Source organism: Podarcis pityusensis (assembly GCF_964106645.2).
Source record: "Podarcis pityusensis genome assembly, chromosome: 2".
In the NCBI taxonomy this organism is placed as follows: domain Eukaryota; kingdom Metazoa; phylum Chordata; class Lepidosauria; order Squamata; family Lacertidae; genus Podarcis; species Podarcis pityusensis.
In genome coordinates this window covers 62,588,364-62,608,951 of record NC_138029.1, presented here as the reverse complement: position 1 = coordinate 62,608,951, position 20,588 = coordinate 62,588,364, and the positions used below count along the sequence as shown (strand labels likewise).

At 44.8% G+C, this 20,588-nt stretch overlaps 1 protein-coding gene and 1 long non-coding RNA gene across 3 annotated transcripts in view; one reads left to right on the top strand and one right to left on the bottom strand.

Moving 5' to 3' along the window:
* The window catches only part of LOC308469256, a 96,758-nt gene extending 89,926 nt beyond the window's left edge, over nt 1–6,832 (bottom strand). Inside the window, exon 1 of the long non-coding RNA XR_013982059.1 lies at nt 6,423–6,832. This is a non-coding gene — a long non-coding RNA (uncharacterized lncRNA). The remainder of the gene's footprint in view (nt 1–6,422) is intronic.
* Nucleotides 6,833–7,641: 809 nt separating this feature from the next.
* ADAMTS2 (ADAM metallopeptidase with thrombospondin type 1 motif 2) overlaps nt 7,642–20,588 on the top strand; it is a 220,837-nt gene continuing 207,890 nt past the window's right edge. The window contains exons 1-2 of one of the 2 annotated variants that reach the window (XM_080991360.1): nt 7,642–7,784; nt 8,905–9,266. In XM_080991360.1, the coding sequence (XP_080847486.1) occupies nt 7,673–7,784; nt 8,905–9,266 (474 nt within the window). In that variant the 5' untranslated portion in view covers nt 7,642–7,672. Of the gene's footprint in view, nt 7,785–8,774; nt 8,809–8,904; nt 9,267–20,588 lie in introns of those variants that run through there. The other variant, XM_080991361.1, reaches the window with a different exon arrangement.

Genomic DNA, 20,588 nt, shown 5'->3' with positions numbered 1-20,588 from the left:
AGACCACACCTGGAGTACTATGTCCAGTTCTGGGCACCACAATTTAAAAAGGATATTGACAAGTTGGAACATGTACAGTGAAGGGCAACCAAGTTCAAGGGTCTAGAAACCAAGATTTATAAGGAAAGGTTGAGGGAGTTGGGTATGTTTGGCCTGATAAAGAGGAAACTGAGAGGAGATCTGATAGCCATCTTCAAATATCTCCATGGAAGATGGAGCAAGCTTGTTTTCTCCTGCTCTGGAAGTTAGGAGCCGAACCAATGGATTCTAGTTACAATAAAGGAGATTCCAACTGAACATCAGAAAGAACTTTCTGGCAGCAATTGAATAGTGGAACAGACTCCCATGAGAGGTTGTGGACTCTCCTTGGAGATTTTTAAGCAGAGGTTGGATGACCATCTGTCATCTATGACCTAGCTGAGATTCCTGCATTGCAGTGGGGTCAGATTCATGATCTTCAGAGTGCCTTCCAACTCTACCATTCTGTTATTCTAAGACAGGGTTATTCTGATATTGCAGATTCGGAACAGATGAATGGAAGTAACTTATTCACAGAGCACATAATTCACTAATGGAATTCAACTACTAGAAAATGGGGTGCAAGCCACTGGCTTAGATAGCTTTAAAGGGGCTTTAAATAGTAGCCAAATTTGTGGAGGATAAATCTATCAGTACCTATTTGCCAAGGTGGATTTCTTCCCCCTCCTCCCCACTTTGTTTACTGCCTTCACCTGGTAGAGCGTTCTGGAGAGCTTGAAGGCTTGCACATTGTTTTGTGACAATTGATACAGCTACAAGAGCTTAAAACGTAAAAACACACACAATAAAACGGGAAACTCTATAGCAACCATTATCTGAAGATGTAAAATGATGGTCAGATTTTAGTGGCTATGAACAATATTTGCTGAGCGTTTACCTGCTCCCACGAAAATCCAAAGTCACCGTGATTTCAGTAACACAGGGGCACTATGGTTGCACAACCTAGCAGTTTGAGACAACACCATTTTTTATCTCCTCCATTAATCTCTCCTGCCCTGAGGAGAGGTCATTCATGGCTCAGTGGCAGAATGCATGCTTTCCATACAGAAGGTACCAAGTTCAAGCCCGGGCATCTCCAGCCAACATGATTAGATAGCTCATTGTTATTTGTTATCTATATCCTGCTCTTCTACAGATTACAATTCAGATGAGGAGATTACAAAGATATCCTAGCACAAGAATACACTAGAGAATAAACACACCATATTACAATCATAGGACTGGAAATATTTGTGGTTTTTAAGAACTAGGTTAGCCCTCAAACACCTGGAGAGCAGTTGCCTGTCAAAACAGGTATTTCTGTGCTAGATGGACTAATGGTCTGACCCAAAATAAGGCAACCTCTTAGGTCCGAATCCATCCACTCCCCATTATTGGGTCTAGTTTTGGCTGCATATGTGCTCCTCCTGTGCATTTCATAGCAGCACAGCATGGAGAAGCTGAGCAGGAATGATGTTTCTCTTTGGGGATGCGGCAGTGACTTATGAAGAGTACAGGGCCAGGAGGAACCCATGAAGCTCACTGGGTAACCATGGGACATTCACACTCTCCCTCAGCCATCAGTTCTGCATCATACATTTAAATCACCTGGCTTCTGCCAAAGAATCATTGGAACTGTAGTTTGTTAAGAGCACTTGGAGTTAAGCTCCATGTGGAGTAAATTACAGTTCCCGAGATTCTTTGGTAGAAGTCACATGCCTTATATGTGCTTTAAAATAACGTGTCTTAAATGGGTGGTATGAATGTAATCTACCTCACAGGCTTGTTGTGAGGATAAACTGGGAGGGGCAACCATGTAGCCCACCCTGAACTTCTTGAAGGAAGGGCAGGACAAAAATAGAGGAAGCAAATAAAATATGATCCTCATTTAAAGAAAGCAAGAATTCAAATGCCTATTAAATAATAACTTATTTAAACTAATAACATGATGACCCTACTCTCCTGCCATGCTCCTACTAACAATTCTGGAGCCATTTTGGGGTCAGGAAGTGGCCACTCTCCCAAAAATATAACATTCTGACCTCATTGATAGCCTACAAGACAACAGAAAGGCAGAAAGCCAGCAGCACAGTAAGGACAAATTCCAGGTCTGACTAGAAAGAAGAGGCTGTTTTGTAGCACTTTGATTCAACAGCTGTGCTGGACAGCTAGGTGTGAGAATGGCCATGTGTGAATGTGGTGGCCATTGTTCTGGTGCTACTAGAAGCATTGCATTATGAAGCAGCCCAAAGGACCACAGAAATAATGTCTCCCTTCATGACAAAACAAAAAACCCACTCAGCCTTTGTTATGTGCTCTGGGGCACCATAGCCTAATTTTTAAGGACTTATTTTGGAGTCGGCCCCTGCTGCTGTCATATACCGGTAAATGGCTGCTTTCTGAAGGTGCCAAAAGCCACATTTTGTCAAGCTCCTTTCTTGTCAAGCTCCCCCTCCCCAGATCCTGTCTTCCCAACAAAGTCAAACCAAAACCACACAATTGTACCTGAGTCTCCAGGCAGAAAATGCAAGCAATGAGGAAATGGCCTAAAACTTTAAAAGAAATAAGAGGAAAGCTAATGCAGATGTCACTTTTAGGAGAGTGCTTATTATTTAAGAAATGGTTGGGTTAGTGAGGTCAGTTATTTTATTTATACAGTATTATTGCCTTTCTCCTGCCATGGAACCCAATGCAAACCTATTCAATGCGAAGATCCCCCGCTTTACTTTCTTTCTTTTTGCTTTATCAGACATTTTCCTAGAGATGAACTATAGCTCGTCAGCACAATTATTCTGTATAACACACACACAAGCATGAAAGCAAGTGGGGTGGGGGCAAGGACAAGACACAAGATTCAAGCATTAAAGTATGGGAGAATAGCCAAGACTTTAAAAAAAACCCCACCAAAGAGATTCTGGCCCTTCCTCCATAGGCCACAGCAATGTGTGGGCCCCACTGACTGGAAGAAGGCAGCCACTGTAGCTGGAGAAGCAGGAACTGTTTATGGTCCTGCGAGAGTCCTAGGAGCAATAGGAGTCAGGCAGTGTAACCACTGTGCAACTGGAAGTTGAGTCTGCAGAGCTGGGCTGGGAGGCTGGAACCACAGCTTGATGCTGCTGAGTCTGGTGTACCTCGTAGCTGCTGTGCTATGATCAAAATACCAGGATTGAGAAAGACTAGCATTGGCAGCATTGGTTCCCACACATAAAGCAGCTTGCAGTGAGTGGTTGGCTGGCCCTTCAGCAAGTCATCATAGGGACATAGGAAGATGCCTTGTTCCATGTCAGACCATTGGTCCATCCAGCTCAGCAGTGTCTACACTGACTGGTGATGGACCCACCAGGTTTCCAGGCAAGGAACATTCCCAGACCTACATGGAGATGCTGGGGATTGAACCTGGGACCTTCCACATGCAAAGCAGATGCTCTACCACTAAGCTAGTTCCCGTCCCCAGTGGCTAGCATCCTTTCAGTAGTGTGCCATTGGACCTGGTTGCCTAAGAAGTGACTACAGTGGTGCCTGTGCCCTCCAGCTGGCAGTGCACCTTTGTCTGTTGTTTTGTGAATTGGGGTCTTGCTATGTAAAACAGAAGTCTTAGAATTCTAGCTCTACTGCCGTTCCCTTTTCTCATCCAAAATTAGGGTTGCTAGCAGGACCAAGCCTGGCATCACCTTGTCTGAAACCCTGGCGAGCTGTTGTCAGTCAGTGTAGACTGTACTGAACTAGATGGACCAATGGTTTGACTTAATATAAGGCACTGTTCCTGAGATGGACCAAGGAATTCTTTCTATGTAAAATCTTCACTGAATATTTTTTGTAAACCCCCCCCCCCAAAAAAAAACCCCTTTGTCTTGTTATCTGTCTCTCATTGACTAAATAAAGATATAATCAAGAAGACAGCAGCAGCAAATAGCAACATTTCCTAGGAGGATAATCAAATGCTCCACTGATAATTAGCTAAATTAATCCAAATATTTATACAAGGGAAGCAGATATTTCTAAAACATCCTGAGATACATCACAGGGCTGGAATATTAATACCAAGGCAGTAAATCAGCAGCACATGAGGAACTGAGTGGTGTAGGGAGTTGTACCAGTCATCAAAAAACAATTATACCCATCATTAAATACAGATGGCTGATGAAAGATAAGGTAACAACGATATTTTATGAACGATGATGGGAGATGAAACATAGAGCGACAATTAAGATCAAGCATTTGCTATGGGCCATTAAACTGGGTCCAGGCAAGTGAGCCAAATGCTACAGAAGATGAAAAGTTACAAGGATGTAGCTCATCCTGTAACTCGGGAATGTATCCGTTTCAGATAGGAGACAGACCACTACAAGAGAAACTCTTCACAAATTAGGGGTATTGACTATAGGAAAAGTGATTGAGGGATTGTAAGTGACAGGCCAGAAGGGCAGAAGCAGAAATTTACCAGCTAAATTGAGAGTAACATAGTTATCTTGCATGGACAGAGCACCAGAGCAGAGCTGGCAGCATCTGTCGTTTAATTGGTGAGATTCAGAATTTCAGGGGTTTCTAAGAGGCTGGGAGTATGATTGACAGAATCTTATAATTATTATTTTTAAAGCATCTAGCCTTTGTGGCTTTGCAGGGTACTCAGAAGGCTTAGAAAGAAACATGAATACAAAGCACCCATTGTTAAAAAAAAAAAAAAAGTACAGTGCTTTTGGTTGATTTGATACATCATTTCTGAACACTTTGAATTAGCAGCCTTAGAGCTGATTTTGTGGTGCCAAAAAGCACAGGTTTCTGAGACTTTATCCAACCTCTGAAAGTCAAACTAAGTAACTTCTTGGCTACTCTTATAATAGTAAACTTGGGGTGGTGCTGGTGGTCTCTTGTGAATCAGGACCACAATGTACGGGGAGGGAAGGTTCAACCTTTGATCCCATCCTGGATTACTGCAATGTGCTGTATGTGGGACTGCCCTTGGACTTGGTTTGGAAGCTCCAGCTGGGGCTGCTGATGTAGGCAAATGGCTGGCTATGTTGGAGTAACTAAACATAAGGGTTAATTTCCTGCATGTGCATAAATCACCCAATGGATGAGGTAAGCGCAGGTGTAAGGTCAGTTGGTAATGACCTAATGCACTGACTATATCTATGATTAATGTATGTCAGCTCAGTTGGTTAGTCTGTGATTTAGTTAGTCTCTTGGTGTAATTTGTCCAGTGTTACATCTTGAATTGCTGGAGTTTATTTGGAACAACAGAGATACTTTCTACTTGTATGTATCTGTATCTACAAAAGCCTAAGAGCTGTATATATCTACGTTTGGAAATGCTTTACTGAGCCTTAGCTTCTGCAACAGTCAACTATTTGGACCTTAAGCTGCTTCCATGTGGTGACTGGTACTGGGAGCAACTTCTACTACAATTTCTCATATCAGATTCCTAACATTATAACTAGATAATGCACATGCAGCCCTGTGAATACATTAAAGCACTGTTAATATCTTAAGTATTATTAAGTTGGACTTGGGCAATTTCTATCAAATGGTTGAGTTTTCAAGGTATTTTTAAGGAATAAAAATCCTGTTTCTCTGACAATATTCTGCCAAACATTATGTAGATGTGTGTTAAGAGAGAGCTCAGAACAATGATGCATGGACACAATTTTGCTTGGAGTCTAAACCAAAAGTGTGGGGGAGGGGACTAAAACTGGAGCAGGCAGAGAAGAGGGCAAGAGAAGAAACTACTGCCTCTTCTGGGGAAAACCCATTCCAGGTGTCTTATAAAACCCAAGTTTAGAAAGAATCACTACTAAGGTTACCAGACGTCCCCCTTTCCCGGGGACAGTCCCCAGATTTACAAATCAGTCCCTATACAAAATCCATTGACGTTGAAAAGTGTCCCCGGATTCATTGAAAAAAATCCGGTAACCTTATACTAAACCAAAGGCAACTGGTTGTTGCTAAATGAAGGGCTATGAACCCACATAAGTTAAGTAACCTAAATGAAATTATTCCAGGAAGAAGTCCCATAAAACTCAGAGACTTCCTTCCAAGTTAATGTGCTTAGGATGCTAGGCTGTTTGAAGTCCCCTGGGCTTCAGTGACAATAATTTAAGCATGTTATTTAAAACCAGTGGGGCTCAAAAGTATTTTACTTTGGTTGGATCACACTCAAAGAATGTATAGCAATGGGGAAGAGAATTAAGCATGTACCACTATAGTTAATGCAGGCATTTCAACGTGAAGAAAAATCTTAGGCTACAAATGAACAGTATTGAGATTCTGCAGGATCCCTGCTGCAGACTAAAGTAATTAATTCAGTGCCACAGCAATGATCTGGGTGTGATTCCATTTGTTTTTAAATGCAAATTTGATCGGTAGAAGACTGTGAAATGAGGAAGAGTGAATTAAGTTGAACCCACCTTATAAGATCTGTGCCCGCTCCCTCTCTCCCCGTTTGCCTCCAGCTCTTTATTCTTCCAATCCTATGATGTGTTTACCGAGAACTGCCCCACTGAATTCTGCAGGACTTACTCCTCTAACTAAAGTGTAGGAAAGATCACTGTTGAAAGTTTGGTTGTGTGTGAAACTAGGATAGGGCAGGCGGATTCTCCATGCAGAACAAGGAAACACTTATTAAGTTTTGAAATATAGGGGGTGGGCTGATAAACCTTCAGGAGGTGGTAGGGTTTTCCCTGCTGTAGGCTGGGATCCCCAAAACCAAGATCTTAGGGGTCCCAGAATGTTTGGTGCAACGTGCAGTCAGATGCAAAGTCCAGGGGAATCTAATAACTTGAGGTAATCACCACGATCCACAGAACATAAGAGGGGTTCTTGGGCAGTGGGTGGGGAGGAAGAAGCCCCAACACCACAAGATTGCCAAAGTTTTATTCTGTGGGGGTGATCATGAGAGCAAACACATCTCTGAGTTTGGGGGAAATCAGGCGCACCCGTTCCAAACTGACTATAGATCCCAGGAAAAGGGGGGGGGGGGAGATTGCTAGATCAGGAGCTTCCTTTCAGCAGCAGCCGCTCCCGAACAACTTCATAGATTCCGAGGTGTTTCTCTCTCCCTTTCTTTTGGTGCAATCCCTCCTGTGCGTTCTCTCCTCCGAGCAGCAGAGCCAGGGTTTTGTTGGCTTGGGCGGGGGTGGGGAATGGTCAGGATCCCGCAGGAACCGCCTCTAAGCCGTGGCGGAGAAAAGTGTCCCGTAGCGGGAAGCGGCTGCAGACTTTGGTCCCAGCGGGCGCCGGGAGCCACGAGGCTCCAAGCAAAGGGCAGAGCTGCTGCGCCCGACGCCGACGTCGCCACCACCGCCTCCCCGGAGCCAGGCCAGGCGAGGCTGGGCTGTGCAGCAGAAGCGGCGGCGGCGAAGGCGGCGGCGGCGGCGGCAGCAGCAGCGCCTCTGTCAATCAGGCGGACTTCCCTCCCGCACGCCGCGCGCTTCCCAGCCAGCCGCCTGCTGGTGTCTCTGCTGCCTTCGGCGGGGAGAGCGGCCGCTCAGCGAGCGCTGGAGAGGAGCAGCAGGAGGGCGGATGCGCCAGGGCGAGCGCTGCCGGGGCTGAGGGTTCCCCGCCGCGGGCAAGAGGGCGGCGCCGGCTGCCCTCCAATGTGGCCGGAGCCCCCTGCAGGGCACTTTCGGCAGCCTCCCCAGGCTGCGCGACGCCTGCGATGGGTCCTCCGGGCGGGATCGCCGCGCTCCTCGCCGCCGCCGCCTACTGCTGCTGCTGCTCGTGGGCGCTCCTTCTGGCCCCGGGGCCCCCGCAGAATCCCGGGCAGGGAGGTAAGTGCTGCGGGGGCCCAGCCCCGGAGAGAGCCGCCGCCGCCACCTCCTGGTCCGGGTCTTCCCGGCTGGGGTGCTCTCTCGCTCTCGCTCAACTTCGCCGGCGAAGCACTTTCCCCCCCTTTCCGCCAGCCAGACTTCTCTGCGCCACGCGGACCGAAGGGCTCGGAGGGGGTTCTTCGCGCCGCCACGTGGGGCTGGCTACTTTTGGCTTGCTGTCCCGTGGGGCGCGGGGTGGGATCGGGGGGCGAACGAGAGAGAGCGGGGTGGGGTGGGGGAAGAAATCGCTTGTTGGATCGCACTGGATCTCTTGAGAGAGGAGCGCGGGACGGGGAGAGTTTCCCGCTGAAGTGGGAACCTCGAATGAACTCTGTTTACAGTCGGGCGCATGTGGCAAGATCCGAGCTGAGCGTGTCAGTTCTTGGAATTCCATGTGCGGAATAAAACACCTGGCAGAGCCTTAAGTTTTCTTCCCTGCTGTTGTTTGAATTAAAGTAGGAGAGGGGGAACTGGGTCAAGCGGTTGACATGGATTTTTTAAATAAATAAATAAATAAAAAATAATAATTTAAAAAACCCTTTCCATTGTGACTGCTAACCACAAGCTTTTAAGCTTCGTTCATTTGTCAGCCACAACGGGATTGGGGAGGAAATTAAGCATGTCAAAGTTTTAAAGTTGATGTGACAGTAAACTTTCTGCCTTTGGAAAGCCTCACTCGGGGCATCTCTCTCTCTTGGCAGCCCTAGCTGAAAAAACGGAATTGCTCGAGAGAGACTGTGCTGATCTCTTTTTGGGAGACGTGTCTTCCCCAAGTGAAGGGTGGGAGCATCCTTAATGCCTGACCATCTCTGGGGATGTCAGCAAGATGGGCTCTGTTGCTAAAACAGCTGGAGAGATGATGCCTGGTGCCTGCCTCGCCCTGTTCTCTGAAATTCCCTCTGCTCTGTGTTAACCCCGTAGTTGAATGAACATTGATGGTGCCTGACACATTAAGAAAGGGAAGGGATGCCCGCTTCAGGCAATGGTGGGATGCAGCGCAGTGATCTCAAGGAGGGGAAACTCAGCGTGACATTAATTATTACTCATTATTTACACATGCTCTCTCTTTCTCTCTCCCTAGATTACCTTCTGGGAGATCTAGAAGAATACAGTCTTGTCATCCCAACTAGCACAGACTCGGAGGGCAGGTTCCTCTCCAATGTCGTATCGGGAGCAGCAAAGAGGCGCTTTCGAAGGGACGCAGGGGCTTCTCTGCACAAAGCTGCAAACGAGCCAATTTTTTACAATGTCACTGTTTTTGGAAGAGAATTTCACTTTAGACTGAGACCAAACTCTAGGCTGGTGGCTCCTGGGGCAACTGTTGAATGGCAGGAGGATTCCAACCTCACTTACGTTGAACCTCTCCATGGGAATTGCTTCTATGTTGGGGATATCACCGACTTGCCTAATGCTTCTGTGGCGATAAGCAATTGTGATGGGCTGGTAAGATGCTTTGTTGTTTATGTAGCTAAGAGGATGAATGACTTTCTTTCTTTCTTATGTGGAAGGTGTGGATCTTCTGCCTTCCAAAAAAATAAAAATAAATCACACCTCAGTTGTTATATTAATTGTGAAATCAAATAAAGGAAATGTTCCCTGACATGAACTAGGGTGTGATGAAGCAGAAAGCTCACTTTATAGGTAGCGGAGGAGCCAGTTCACTCTGAACTGACACGTAACTGCTGTGACAAATCACTAATTATCAACAGGAAACTCTAGATAGCCCTCCTGAAGCTTCTCAGCACATCTAAAACAGTGACCTGATGCCGTCATCTGCACATTTTCCATATTTGCAATATTCTCTGCCATTTTCAATTTAGCAGCGGCCATGGAAGTGTGTGTGTTTAAAAGACAAGCTAATAAGGCTGAAAGACAGGCTCTGTGGTAGATTGATTGGGTTTTTTTGTATTTGGAAATGAAATTTGTTCAGAGGTTGGGGTCAGGTCTTTATTCTTTTGGAAGGTGTCTTCCTCATGACAGTTCTCCTATCTGTCTACTCAGTCATGGGAAATCCAGAAGGAACTGGTTTTATGGACTTCCTGTGCTTATGTACCCTATATGGTGATTCTATGTATTTGAGGAGCTGTTTATTTTTACATATACAGTCAGAAGTAAATTCCAGTTTTCCATTCCTTAGCCAATGTGGCAAGGCCAAACTGTGTGTCTTAAGCTATATTTTTAAAAACTCAATTGTTACGCAGAGCAAAGTTTGCTTAGTTTAACTTTGGGGAATGAACTTCTAATTACATCCAGTATCATCTTGTTTATATTGTTTGAGAGAGAAAAGAGGCTCCCTAATGTACAGCTGGTACTACTTATATGATAAATGGATTTAAGCCTAGATCATGACCTTCCTGTGCTGTCTGAGTTCTGTTCAGAATCTGATTAAAAAGAAAGAGGCATGGGGTGGAGATGTGGTTGTCAACTTTTGTGGGTGTTGTGGATGGGTGTGTGTTCCTGTACTCTTATTAGCAGCTTGGGCCACAAGGCATTTAGCAGATAAAATGTTTGATACCATTTCAACTCCTGCACCATTCCTGCATCCCATGGCAGAAAACTCTTGGCATTGCTGGGTGGAGGTCACCCTAATCGACTTGGGCTCTCCAGTAAGACAAGGTCTATTGGGCAAGTTTATCCTCCTACCCATTTAACCTCCTTCATGATGGAATTATGAACCAGTAGTATACGAATGCCTAATCAGTGGTGTTTTCAGCGCAAAAGCCGGGGGGGCGGTGGCGGCAGCAAAAGAGAAAGGTATGCTTTTCTTTCTATATCCTAGAATGCACTTGAGCCACTTTTTGTTATTCAGATGATGGTCTGGAGATGGCAAGTGTTTTTCTGGCTCCTCAGACATAGATTCCATAGTAAAGTTGATGCCACCAACTTGTAAAGACCCACAGTTATGGAGCACATGCAGCCAGACACAGCATTCTGTACATGCCTGGGTGGCTCATCTGTGCCTTCCCTCATCCCATTAGCTGGAACTGATGGGAGTTGTAGTTCAACAACATTTGGGGTCACAGGTTGAGCACTCCTGATGTACAGGTACTCACTTTTAAAAATTACATGTATGTAATTCATAAAATAAAAAAGAGATGTAATACTGAGTAATATGTAATATAGATATATGGTACGGATGATTGAGTGGAATTCAAAATAGCGCTAAGTGAGGTATTTGTGTGCAGAACAAAGTCTCTCATGCAACAAGACTTTTCTGTCCTCTTCTTCCCCTGTATACACCATAACCTGTTCCCCAGCTCTCCAGAGCAGATTTAGGGGGCACGGGAGGAGGAAGTCCCATTGCACAAGTGTGCCTCGTTTCATGCAAAACTTAGTTGAATCCCACTGATTGTATGCAACTTGAAAACAGCTTTCTCTTTCCTTATGCATGAAATGATAGCATAGTTTTTATGTCTCCTTAAAAAAATATTAAAGGGTTGAAATTGTTGCAGCCATATTCAGTCCGGCTATCCTTGATCTAGGATAGATTTTTATCCATTTTTAAAAATTAATTTTCCAAATTTATAACAAATAGGACACACAAATAAAGAGGAAAAAAATACAGCATTACAATACTAAAAAAGAAAACAACAAAAACAAACATATAAATACCTAATACTTTAAAGCCAAATTTAAATTTCATTATTAACTGACTTCCTCAAATCCCACCTTACTGAATTTCATTGAAACACTTTTTAATAGCTTTCCAATATCCTCTTTCTAATCAAATTAACGCCTTTAGTTTACAATGTTCTTCTCTTTTCATAATTATCCAAATCCATAGTATTTTACAATTAATTCTTACTCTAGTCCTAGGCCCATTTGGTACTTTCAAATAATTTCTACTTATCGTATGTTACAATATTTAGCTAAATAATCTTTAAATTTCTTCCACTCTTCTTGGTACTCCTCTTCTTTTTGATCGCGGATTCTTCCAGTCATGTCGGCTAGCTTCAAAAAGTCTAACATCTTCACCTGCCATTCTTCTACTGTTGGTATTTCTTGTGATTTCCAATTTTTAGCCAATAAAAGTCTTGCCGCTGTAGTAGCATACAAAAACAATCTAACATCTTTTTTGGGCAATTCCAATCCTACAACTCCAAGCAGAAGATCTAGGATAGATTTTGACTAAGGGTGTCTAACCCACGGTTTACAGGCTGCATACAGCCCCACAAGACACCTGAAAATGGGTCCTTTATGAGCCTCAGGTACCAAAGTAACTTAGCTGCCACAGCTGCTGTGTGCCTAGGCTTGGGCCAGGCGGTTCTCCTGCCCTGGGTGCTGAGTCAAGGAGGTGCTAATAATAACAACAACAACAACAACAACCACCACAACAACCACTTATCTTTATACAGGTACGTGTAATCAAGTGCCAAATGGAATTATTGTGAAAATAAGAAATATTTTTTGGGGGTGGAGGGATCATTTTGTTCTCGCTCAGGACGCCATATTACCGCTTTAAACGTTACAAAAGTGCAGGGGGATGAAACCATGGAAAATCACTTCCCATGGTGCTCCTCTAATGGTGAAAGAACGCCAGAGCCCAAACCACAATTACTTGAAAATATGTTTAGTTTCTTCTTGGTAATGTCAGTATGTCAGTTAAAAGCTAGTTGGCTGCCTACTTGCTGAACTTTTTCCTCAGATAGGACTCACTATTTGTCTCGGGTTGTGAGAATAACCACCTGGTTACTTGCATGCTCCTCTCCAAAGCTGTTTGCTATCACTGTAAGATCCCGCCAAATCCACAAGGAGGGAAGTGAGAGGGTGTGGCTAATAAAATCTGCCACTGCAAAGCCTGCCTGAAATTTCCCGGAGATCTGCATTCCCAGCCATTGCACCTTGCGGACTTAACTATTCAGTAGATTTCCTTCCTGCTAATACTTTATGTACATGCTTCCCTTAAAGCTTCTGTGGCAGCTGTAGCCATCTTCAGGTGTTATGGGAAGAGAGACGTTGCTGTGTGAGACGGAGCAGCAGGGACAAGCATGTTAGCTCCTCTGCCACTCTGGTTTCCATCGCCTTCCGTGAGTTGGAAGGTGGCTGACTGTGCTGGGGAGCCTTTTGTGTCTGCAGAGGCTCCTTATGCATTTTAGAACCTGACTTTCCAGGGTACCAGAATTGGTGAGGCGCCTCCATGGATACAAGAAGTTCCTTGCTGTTGAGAGTCCCCTTCCAGCTCATGGAGGGTGATGAAAATGTGGACAGAGGGGTGTGTGGAGCTAACATATTCTCCTCCGCTGTCCTCCCTTGTGGCAATTTCCCAATTTCCCTAACATCTGAGGAAGTTTTAAGCTCTATGGGATTTTAGATTCACGGAAGGATGAATTGAAATACCATAATAGATTTGCAGTGTCAGACACCTGGACTTACCTTTCTCTTGCTTTGTAGCAATATTCTTAGCCTTTGTCTTTGCAGTTAGGGAGTATTTGCCAAAGGTCACCTTGTCCCATTTCTAATGCAGTTTTGAAACTGGCCTGTTTCATAATAATGGGATGAAAAATCACAAAGCTCTTCCTCTTGTCCCACATCAGGATTCTCCATGATAACCCCCCTCCATGCCATACATTTTAAAGCAGCAGCTGGATGATCACATAAGACTATTTCCTGCATTGGTAAAAAGGTAAAGGGTAAAGGGACCCCTGACCATTAGGTCCAGTCGTGGCCGACTCTGGGGTTGCGGCGCTCATCTCACTCTATTGGCTGAGGGAGCCGGCGTACAGCATCCGGGTCATGTGGCCAGCATGACTAAGCCGCTTCTGGCGAACCAGAGCAGCGCACGGAAACACCGTTTACCTTCCCGCCGGAGTGGTACCTACCATATTTTTTGCACCATAACACTCACTTTTTTCCTCCTAGAAAGTAAGGGGAAATGTCTGTGCGTGTTATGGAGCGAATGCCTGTGGGTGGTGGTGGGGATCTGCTGCAGTCGTGAGCAGAGGATCCATGGTTCCCCTTCCTTCCCTCCTCCGTGGTTACAAAGCATGGATCCACATGGATCCTCAGGATTTTTGCATTGGGCTACTCCAAACTCACTGTCAGATCACATGTCTGTGGCCACAGCATGAACCACAAAAATCATATATCCACTATTTCGTTTAGAATATTTTTTTTCTTGTTTTCCTCCTCTAAAAACTACGTGCGTGTTATGGTCTGGTGCATGTTATAGAGCGAAAAATACGGTATTTATCTACTTGCACTTTGATGTGCTTTTAAACTGCTAGGTGGGCAGGAGCTGGGACCGAGCAACGGGAGCTCACCCCGTTGCGGGGATTCGAACCGCCAACCTTCTGATCAGCAAGTCCTAGGCTCTGTGGTTTAACCCACAGCGCCACCCACGTCCCTCCTGCATTGGTAGGCAATTGGAATACATGACTGTGGGAGGTTCCTTCAGGTTCTATGATTGCATGAGAAATGGTAGCCCTTGTGAATTAATTCAAAACAATAACATTATCATCTTACCTGCTCCCACCAGTGAGAAACCAGTAGCAGTATTTCAAATAAATGAATGGATACATAATTCGATCCCAAAAGGTAAAGGGACCCCTGATCGTTAGGTCCAGTCGTGGATGACTCTGGGGTTGTGGCGCTCATCTTGTTTTGTTGGCCGAGGGAGAATGCTAAATGTGAATTGGAATAATTCAGAGATAGTTTGATAATTCCCAATCAAATTGGCCATCTTTAAAATGTGTGTTGGATTTGGACCTTACCTATGGCAGTACTGAGAGACAAAAGTAAAGCTGATTAAGGTTGTAGCTCTGAAAGCCATTTGCTTAAAAGTGATTCCATTGAAATCGATGCAACTTCTTGCAGATGGTTTGTAATGTAAAGCTAGGCAAAAATCTGTATATGAATTTCAGACTTTTTAATTACTGAGTTTGGTCATGGTCATTTTATTTCAGCAGTGAGGATTTGCATGTTGGTTGTTCTGAAGGCTCCTGCTCTTAGTTCTGCATCATCCTGCTTTTTTGAAGTGGTCTTAGGTTTTTAAACCTCATACCTTGGGCTTGGTGTCTGGTTCTGTTAGCAATAGTAATATGCTTACTCAGAGGTAAGTCCCATTGAGCTCAAATGCTGTGTAATTATTACAATAGACTCTTAGAAGCACATCTGAGTCTCTTGCAGTATTTGTGTTGTGTGGTTGTTATTAATGCAGGAGAGAAGACGTTAGTGCAGTAGGACATTCTAACCAACTTTAGTTTTACAGTTGTGTTCTAGCCTCTCACCATGAGATGTTCATAAAGGGAGGAAACGGCTTAAATGCCCAAACTGTCCTGATCAGACGCTGATATCTGACCAATCTAAACCTTGGAAATTATTATTATTTAATAAATTTGTATACCGCCCTATAGCTGCAGGCCTCAGGAAGGTTCACAAGGTAAATGGGTAATTTGGGAGCCATGACTTGACTGGAAAATGTGTTTGCTGGAAATGTGTTTCTGTTACTGGTCTCAGACAGTTAAGTTTTGTTGAGATGAGAATGGGAAAGTGTAAGGTCATCTGTATTTGTGCCTGGTGTCAGTGCCCAGCACACTGGGGCATTTTCCAGGGCTCATGTGCCCTAGCTTGTCCCATTGGGGTGACACTTTGTCTGGACTGTCCCCGTGCTCTGTGCCCTTTGGGTACCCTGCAGCTGTGAGCTTTCACTGCATGTAAGTGGGCTTGTTCTTGCCCAACAGCAGCGCTGCTGCCTAGTCATCTCACTCACTTATGAGCACAAGAGGGGAGGGGAGGCTTTCAGCTGCAGCAGAGTCACTGCTGGATGGCCCATGTGGCAGTGGGTGCTGGAACAGGTGCTGGGGGCAGGGGTGGGGCATCCATCAAGGGCAACCTACCCAGCCCCTTGCCCCATCCCAAAATCTGGAGGCGGGCTTGTACCCTCCAGTTATTATTTATGGGAAATCATTCTTGCTATGACTGAGAGCAAAACTAGATTTTTTAAAAATGATTGTGATGCTTAGAATCAGTGTTTTGGTGTTTTGTTTTGTTTTTAAAAAAAGTTTAGAGGTACTCATTTTCCTACTCATATTGAAATACTGTCCCTGAATGAGGCCAAACTTAGATTCACAAAATGTTTAGGGGTATGCATACCCCTGTGTCCCCCCCCCCCCCCCAGAAAAAAGCACTGGTTAGAATCATAGGATTGTAAAGTTTTGAGGGACTACAAGGGTCATGTAGCCCAACCCCCGGCAATGCAAGAATCTTTTGTCCAATACAAGCCTGCAAAATCACAGCATGATAGGAGGGCTGGGGAGGGGAGGAAATTCTTCCCAAGCTAGAAGGTTAAAAGATGCCGTCCTGCTCGTTTATGAAATAGAAAACTGATAAGACATTGACAGATAATTTCAAAACAAACAAAGCACATTCCAACTGGCTGAACTAAGAGTACTGTAAGTTGCTGTCAAAAGCTGTTCTCTGGTGGGGTCTGTTGAATGTGTGTTTGAAACACATTCGGTGTAACATCTAGTTTGAACCTGATACTCTTAATGTCACAATGCCACCATCGTATCTGCCTCACAACTTACCTGGCAGCTGTCTTTGCAGTCTAACCTAATCTCCCTGCAGCAAACATGTAGCAGGTGAAAATGTGACATGTGGGCCTATGCAGGATACTAGCAGCCAGTCAGGAGACTCCCTGGTATGTGTTCTTAGATGTTTAGGGCTGCCTTTCATGAGAACATACATATTGGCTGAGAAGGAAAGACTGGCATAAGGGCTGTAGCTCAGTGGTAGAGCATTTGCCTTGCATGCAGAAGGTCTCAGGTTCAACTCCCAGCATTTCCAGGTACCACTGGGAGAGACTCCCTGTCTGAACCCCTAGAAATCCACTGCTACTCAGTATGTGGATATCCTGAACCCAGGCATACCCAGAGGTAAGTCCTGAGAATGTACACAGTCCCACAGGTAATACTAGAGTAGTCAGACAACCCAAATGGCAAAATAGCAGTCCTGGTCTAATACAACGAGCAATGTCCCAAGTCAATCTGCCAGCTCAGGTTCCGCCACTGCAGAAGATCCAGGGTTGGAACACCTGGGGTTAGTTCTGAAGTCACAGTCCGGTGACGTTCCCAAAGCAGCCAAGCTGTGGTCCATCAACAGAAAAAAAAGGCCTTGCTTTCCTTTCATCCTTGATTGATGCACCTGAGCAGCTGTACCTCTCCCCTTGATGAAGCGTGTGATCCTCACCTGCCCTGAGCCTAATCTAGCTGAGTGACCACAGCCTTCTTCCCACACCTAAAGAGTCCCATGATCTCCACCTGTTTCTGTGTTCCCTTGCCTGCCTCAGTCTCCTGAAGGAGTGCACTTCTTGCTGTTTCCAGTGCCTCAGAGCCTGCTGTGTCCTTGGAGACGGGGGCACCTCTGGTTCTGGTGAAGTGTCTCTTTCCCCTAGCTCCTGTGAACTGCCTGCAGCTCCCTTGACGTTGTCCAGTGTCCCGTGAGTATCTCCTAAGTCCCCAACTCCCCCTTCCCTATATTCAGCTTGTCCTGGTATGTACCAGTTGTGGCTAGGCCCCTCGCCGGGATCCTCCTCCACTTCCTCAGTGTGTTGCCAGCTCATGATCGTAGACAGTACAGAACATAGGAGCCAATGCCTAGGAGCAAGGGGGTCCAGTAGAGGGAGCCAGGTCCCCCCAAAATTTATGGGCATTGCCACTCAAATGGTGTGCTTGCACCATGTCATGTGATCAATTATGGAGGTGGGGCTTACTCCCCCCCCAAAAAAATGTTTTATTCAAGTTTGCACTCCTGATACTGAGCTATATAAACCAATAGTCTGACTCACAGGCAGCTTCCTAGCTGTGGCAGTCAGGATTTCTGTACAAAGGTGGCGAGTGAGACCAAGCGAGCTCCTTTTTATAAAAATAGGAAAAAACGCACTCCAAAATAATCCCCAAAAGATATTTGAGGAAAGCCAATTCTCTGGTTGCTATCCCAGATGCTAATTTGCCTAGGAATGCCTGGTGCAGCAGTCGTGCTATTTAAGCTTCCTTAATAGTAGTGACCGCAGTACGAGGCACATCTTGGTGAGTTAATGACCATCAGTGCCTTCCAGCCAGTCATTAATATCGAGGAAGGAGCTTGTGCTCTGACTGCGACTGCTTGAGGCCTGTGTGCCCAGTGACCTAACAAAGCCCTTTGCATGTGCGCTGCGCTTGCATGCATCTTCCCAGGGCGAAGAGAGACACCACAACAGAAAGGTCAAAAGGGAAGGGAAGGAAGCGAAGACTAGATGAGTTTCTGAACAGCATGAGTTTGTAGGTAGGTGGGAATAGCAGGGGCTATTAGCCAAGGTCATCAGGGGAGCTATGGTTGCAGTTATCCATAGAGACCTTGGAAGAATCTGCCTTATACCAGGTCAGGCTTATTTGGTTAGCTCAGTCTTGTTCAGCCTGATTGGCAGCTACTCTTTGGACACTGAGCCAATAAAGAGGATCTTTCACTGGTTGCCAGCTGCTTACTGGTTGTTGTTTTTTTAAAATTAAAGAAAATGACAGATGGCTGGGATCGAACATGGAATCTACTGCATGCAAAACATTTAGTCTACCAAAGACTTGAAACTTTCCATTGCCAGAAGCTTGGAATGAATGGCAGGAAACCCCGTGTTACTTCCTTTCACTCTTGAATAATTCCTTTTTCTCTTTGCCACTGGAGACGTGATGTTTTCACAAATGGATATCGTTGGGCTGCTTTGATGAGACCTTTCTGAACTTGATTGGAAAATATCCGGACTAGGTTTGGGGGCAACATGGGGGGAGTGGGAGGGAAAGATCTGTTGTACAGCTAGAAGTACTTGTGTTAGTGGAACTACCACTTAGGATGCTGTGTTCCAGAATAGCTGGATGACCACTTGATTCTGCCCCCTCCGCCACCTTTTCTTTCTCCTGTAAACATGCACCCAGATTCCTGCCTGCATGATGCTGGCAGTGGAAGAGGAGCCATTTGAATGTGCAACTGGCCATACGAAGGAAGTGAGGCTTGTTACTTGAGAGTTTGCAACACACCAGAAAGGCCAGGCATAGGCAGACTCGGCCCTCCAGATGTTTTGGGACTACAACTCCCATCATCCCCAGCTAACAGGACCAGTGGTCAGGGATGATGGGAGTTGTAGTCCCAAAACATCTGGAGGGTCGAGTTTGCCTATGCCTGAGAAAGGCCATGGGAGTGCCTGCTGTTGGACACAAGCTTCAAGCGCTTGCAAATGCAGTCAGCATTGTAAGATAAACAGCAATGCAGAGAATTCTTAGGAGTATTTTTCCTTTGCAGTTCAAGCAATGTGACTCCTGCTTTTGACTTCTCCCACCTTATAAGTAGTGATCTCAAATCTAATATTGCATATTTCATAGGTTTTGCCATTAATTGTGGGTGGGTGAGTGAGGGGAGCATGTCCAATTTAGATAGCATTTTTATTGGATCACAAAACATAAATATAAATCAAACATCTTGTTTATCTGTACTACATTTCTTTCAATTTGAGGTGTATTTGGGTGAATAAAAGTGCACATTCCCCGTCTACATTATGGTGCAACTAGTCATGAATAATTCTATGTCACTAGAACTGGGTTTGGATATACATATAAGTAACAGCATACATGGCTAAAGTGAGTCTTTGGTTGCAAGAAAAGCATTGGGAGATATATATATATATATATATATATATATATATATATATGCATTTTAAATAGAGACTGTGAAAATAAAGATACGTTATGCACCCTTTCTAAAGTGTATGAAAGCTCTTGATGAAAACCAGGCAACAGTTTCTTTCTGCACTGTCTTCCTCAGAAATGTCAAGCATCTTCTGCTATCTTGTTTGTTTAATTTTGCTTTTCGGCCTTGCTATCTTGTGTTGCGTACGGTAAAATTGTGGTCAGGAGGATAATAGGATATTATCCTAGGCTAGTCATGTTCTCATCGTGGTTTAATAGATGGGCACTACAAATGATTCCATTCATTTTGTCTGCATCGGTGAATTTTCAGCATCTTCATAGTCAGCGCACACACTTCAAGGCCTTATTATTACAACCCGGGAGCTCACATTTGCATTAAGCTGAAGTTTGCCTTGTACCGCATTACATCTTTCATGGCATTTATTCATGGTAAAAAAAGATGATGAAGAAGAGGCAGGTTTTCTTTTTAGTTCTGTTGTGTTAGTATGAAAAAGGGCACCACCTCTTTGGTGTTGTAGCAAATTAAACTAGACAATGGGAAACATGTAGACACGGTTTGCAAAAAACTGCATTTCATTGCTTTCTAAACGGCTGTTTGTCATTCTAAATGGGGTCACAGCCTCAGTTTATGTGATCACCAGTGGCTCCTAGAATACTGAGAAGGACGAAAAATAGACAAACAAAACAACTTAGATCTTCCTGGAGGGTGGGCACGTGTTCTACTTTACAAAGGACTTTTTCTGCTCGAAAAAGTCCTGTATTGAAGAGCAGCATGGTCTAAGACAGGCATGTCCAAAGTCTGTTTCAGGGGCCTAATCCGGCCAGCCAGTTGGTTTAATCAGGCCCCTGTGGCAGTTTATTTTTGGGGGTAAAATCCTTAAAACTTTGACAACTTCAGTCATAAGACGTGCTCAACTTCAACCCTAAAGAAACCCTTAAAAACCCTAAAAAAGGTTAACAACTTGGGTTGGCCCTTTGGTTGGCCCTCACGGCCCTTCACTTCATCAAATCTCACCCCCTTTGAAAAGTTTGGACACCACTGGTCTAAGTCCATACTAAGATAAAGAAGGGCAGCCCAGCCACAGAAGGACTGAAC